The sequence below is a fragment of the Danio aesculapii genome, chromosome 21 (genome assembly GCF_903798145.1).
Source record: "Danio aesculapii chromosome 21, fDanAes4.1, whole genome shotgun sequence".
NCBI lineage: Eukaryota > Metazoa > Chordata > Actinopteri > Cypriniformes > Danionidae > Danio > Danio aesculapii.
Window position 1 is genome coordinate 32,597,896 of NC_079455.1, and position 4,704 is coordinate 32,602,599.

Here is a 4,704-nt window from a genome sequence, read left to right on the forward strand (position 1 = left end):
ACTAGACAGCCGAGACGTTACACCATAATAACATATACATATAACGAGCCATGGTTAACCCGAGCCTAAACAAACTTTGTCGTCGTCTTGATGAACTGCCACAAAGCCAAGAAGAGCAGCAGAATCTACCCTGTGCCCCGTAGTTGTTTACAAGGTCGTCTAAAGCGCAAGCAGTTTTGCTTTCTCATGTGCGATCCCTGCGCGTCTATATTTGAAATAATGAACTGCTTGAGCTGATGATAATAATGTGCGCGTGATTATTGAAGTGCTTCTGACATCCAATCCTTTCAGAAACTGACAAACATGAGAGTGAAGCGTGAAAAAACAAAGGAGCAAACGATTCTTTCAGCAACCTAAAACATGAACAAACTGCCATGTTTAACTTTATTATCACCTCACTATTATGAACCCGAAATGACGGAATTACTTTCTAACAGAGATTACATGTGCTGGTGAAGATTAAAGACACAGATGAGAGGTTTGCACTGACTGTGGGCTATGTTGTTTTTGAACCCAAATAAGGCCTAAATGTATGCTGTATGTAGTTTTTTTGTAATTGGTAGCATATCAGAGACTGTAAGGGTGTATGTGTTCATATATGTTGCATTTATTTATTTTATTTAACTGCAGACGCTACAGTAGGCCATTTCGCGCCATTATTGGCGAGCAGTTATCAAATCATGTTCATAGAAAGGTTAGTAATGAACATTTATACACAAGTATTTATGTGTATAAAGCCTCTGTTTTGTGAGAAGTGCTTCTTATAAGATATGTGATTGACCTTACTTTGACATTTCTTCGAGCGAGAATGACATCGACTGAAACTTTCTCTTGTACACCATGCCCACCAAAAAGGTACCAATGGTAATGAAAATGCAAATCTGATAAAGGTGACCCGTACCAACCCGGATTGTTCCGTACCAGTGGAAATGGGCCATAAACCACTTAAGTGTTGTTCCTAAGATGCCCAGTGTCTTGATAGTTGACAGGAGAATTTTGTAATAATTTTTAATTATAGTAATGTTTCTGTTATCATACGTGACCAAATAAACGCAGCTTTGGTCAATTGACGTTTAAAAGTTTGCGACTTTAATGTAAAAATATCATGCTTTCAAAAAACGCAAAGCAATCAGGTCAAGCTACTTTGTAAAACAATCCTGTTCTGGCTTCTCTGATGAATCCATGTCGGATGCTACTCTCTGTGGATCTATTGCTATTAAACTGTCCAATAAACACATGACTGATGAAAGCTTGTCAATAATCGTGATAGAAACCAGGTCACCATTGGCACTTTAGCACAAGTTGCTCTAAATTAAACCTAAACAGAAAAAACTCGGTACACAACGCAGACAAACATCAGCCAAAACAAGGAGAGAGGAAGAACTCATTGAGATTTAGAGGGAAAAGACTGACGTGGCATGTTTATTTCTGGGGTTAAACGAGTTGTTCATTTACATATCATAAAACTGCTTTCATCTCACTCATCAAACGACTACTTTAATGTGTAAAATTTAAAAAAGGATTAATTTGTTGTTGTTTTTCAGGCAGATGTAACACACTTGTCCAGACAATCTGCATGTATTAACAGTGAATTTGCATACTCTGATAGATGAAGAGCACACACATTATATAGACTAATATTTGATGCCATAAAGAGCCATTATCTAATGATGCTTTGCTGCCTACCTGTCTAACGCAGCAGAACCAAGGCGTTGTTTGATGATGCCACTATTTAAGAGAAGAGTGGGACCTGAAAGACATGAATATGATTTAAGACTTCTTTTCCCAAAAGTAAACCTTCACATCTTTTAAATATACAATCTACATAACTCAGCGGTCCTCACCGATAGCTAAAAGCGCATGCTGAAGTTCCAAAGTAAACGCGGTGAGAGGAACTTCCTCTGAAACCGGGAGCACAGCGACGGTGGACAGGTTTGATGCTGGATTCCCTGCGTCCCATTTACTGCTGGGTGTGTGTAAAGCTAGACTGCGAGCTGGATGTTAAAATGAAGACACAAAGCAGTTATGCATCAAAGCAAATGTTTGATGAAACGCAGGTAGTTTTACACACACACACACACACACACACACACACACACACACACACACACACACACACACACACACACCTGTCAGAGGACCATTAACTTGCTGGAGGATCTTCTGCCCGAGCAGGTGGATAAGCCTTGTGACTACCTGATGAGATCAAATGGACAGAACAAAACTGACATTATACAGGCACAGCGGGGCCAGGCAAACTCCCATCACTGCAGTTTCTGGATGAAAAGCAAATGCGGTGTGGCTGACATACCTGTGGGAATTTTCTCTTGATAGAACTGAGAGCGCCCTCGGGTAGTTTAGCCAGTTCAGAGTCCCGAACAGCATGAACAGTAGTTGCTCTGTTCTGATGGGTCAGAGCTTCCACCTGCATTCACGCACACACAGACAAATGGACTGATTGTCTGTGAGCTTTCTTAAGCTACCATTTACATCCGAATGTAACTTTAATTGCACCAAAATAATAATTTTAACAAGTAAAACTGAATCTACTAGAACAAGAGAAAAAACTAATTAGAAAAAACAAACAAACATGAAAAGTGAAAAAATAAAAGGTAATTGAAAATAATTAATATACTAATATATAATACAATAACACTAAGGTATAAGAGCTAAAGTTTCACCTTTACTAGCTAGTTATCATAGTTATCACTAGATATCACATACGGACCCTGAGCAAGTGTTAATACCGCCGCCATATTTGTACAGTGCTCCCAGGACAAAAGTTATTCAACCACACTTAATCAAGACTAAAGCCAATCTGAAGATGATGGACTTTTGCGCTGTGTACGGGTGTAGTATTGAGCAAACAAAGAACAAAACAAAGGCAAACAGTCATAGGTAATTTATTTTGTTTACAATTTTTTATGTTACAAACATTTGCTCAACAGGTAACGTTATCGATTATAATAGTCACATTGCACACTGCATTGCCCATAAGGCAATTTACCACCAACTTGCATTAAATTCTAGTCCCATGCTAGTTTTGTTGATTAAAATCAGCAAACAATGTAAATGAAATTCGACAACAAGATGCTGCGGTGCCAGAAAATTCTTTTCAGCTAAGTGAAGTAACGGTTCGTTTTTGAAGTAACTTATGAGGATGCCTGATAACATAACAGTGTCTGCGCCTCAATGTGAATATGGTCCACCTTAAATTATTGAACATTACAAATGTTATATACCATTTAGATCAGAAAGATGGACATTGAGACGCAGGGATAACGATGGTTCACACAAATCGCTAATAATGGAGATTCATTCACAAACGAGTTGCTTCCTCCATTAGAATTGGAAGTGAAAGCAGGAAAGGGGGTGTGTTTCAGGACATGGATTAGATGCTCTTTGTCGGCAATGCCCGTGTGGTCACTTATCCATCAATGTAAAAACTTCAGATCATAGAAATATGTTATGTGTATAAATGCACCTTGGTCTCACATTTATTTCAAAGGTAAGCTAGCCTGTACCAAGATGGCGGCTCTATTGACGTATTCAGTGCGTAATTTGTTAACTGCGAGGTCCAAGAACAGATTAGGGTAACGGATGCAACAAAGTACCAGAGGAGGGCGAGGTGTAACGCACGAAAATGAATAAAGCGCCAGGGGGTTGGAAGGGAGGTCTCGAACGAAAGTGAATAGGGTTGGGAAGTCACGGAAGAGCAGGGAGGGGGGGTGCGTGTAAGGAGGGAGATCGGTAAAATGAGGAGCCAGATCAAATTTCAGAGGGGCAGGATCCGAATCCTGCTTGTTCCGGGCACAAATTAAGCCCTGGATGCATTCAATAGACAATAATAGTGTAGGCGACATCTAATGTAAACATCTATGGATAGTTATCAGCTTGCATATTGGCACTTTATTTACATTTCTAAGCCACACATTAATATGTTAATCTGTATGACCAGAGGGTTGCGCGGTGGTGCAGTGCGTAGCACTGCCGTCTAACAGCAAGAAGGTCGCTGGTCGAGCCTTGGCTGGGTCAGTTGGCATTTCTGTGTGGAGTGTTCTCCCTGTGTTGGCGAGGGTTTCTTCCAGGTGCTCCAGTTTCCCCCATTATGTGTGTGAACGAAAGTGTATGGATGTTTCTTAGTGATGGGTTGCAGCTGGAAGGGCATTTGCTGTGTAAAACATATGTTGGATAAGTTGGTCACTGTGGCGACCCCTGATTAATAAAGGGACTAAGTCGAAAAGAAGAATGAATGAATATAGGAATAAATGATACTATTCAACACCTAAATTCACTGCTTCAACTAGCTTACTAACTATTAATAAGTCATATAAATTCTGAGTTTGAGACAAAAATCTTAGGTAATAATCAATTCATGTTCCCCGTTCTAAAATATTGTCATTAATACAATATTAAGAGTAGAAAAATATAAATGTACATCACAAAGACACTTCGCTGAGATGCTTCACTCAAGATAAACATTTTTGCTACAGTACAAAAGCAACACTACAGAACTCAGGCTTCATTATTTTTCTTTGGTCATACAACTGCTTTCAGGATTTTTTTTTTTCTAGCTTCACATTTAGAAATATACTAATCAAATAGCTCACATTAAAAGCAAACATCAGCGCAAACAAAACTCCAGTATCTAGAAATACAAATGGAGTGAACCCGTGACGTAGATAGAGACTAAATTTGGATCCG

The 4,704-nt window shown here is 39.3% G+C and overlaps 1 protein-coding gene across 1 annotated transcript in view; it reads right to left on the bottom strand.

The window, feature by feature from the left end:
• Window positions 1-4,704, bottom strand: part of pnpla7a (patatin-like phospholipase domain containing 7a) — a 55,635-nt gene that overhangs the window by 22,547 nt on the left and 28,384 nt on the right. Inside the window, exons 20-23 of the mRNA XM_056445914.1 lie at window positions 2,312-2,425; window positions 2,130-2,196; window positions 1,845-1,994; window positions 1,687-1,750 (exon numbers count right to left, since the gene is read on the bottom strand). Coding sequence (XP_056301889.1) covers window positions 1,687-1,750; window positions 1,845-1,994; window positions 2,130-2,196; window positions 2,312-2,425 — 395 coding nt within the window. The remainder of the gene's footprint in view (window positions 1-1,686; window positions 1,751-1,844; window positions 1,995-2,129; window positions 2,197-2,311; window positions 2,426-4,704) is intronic.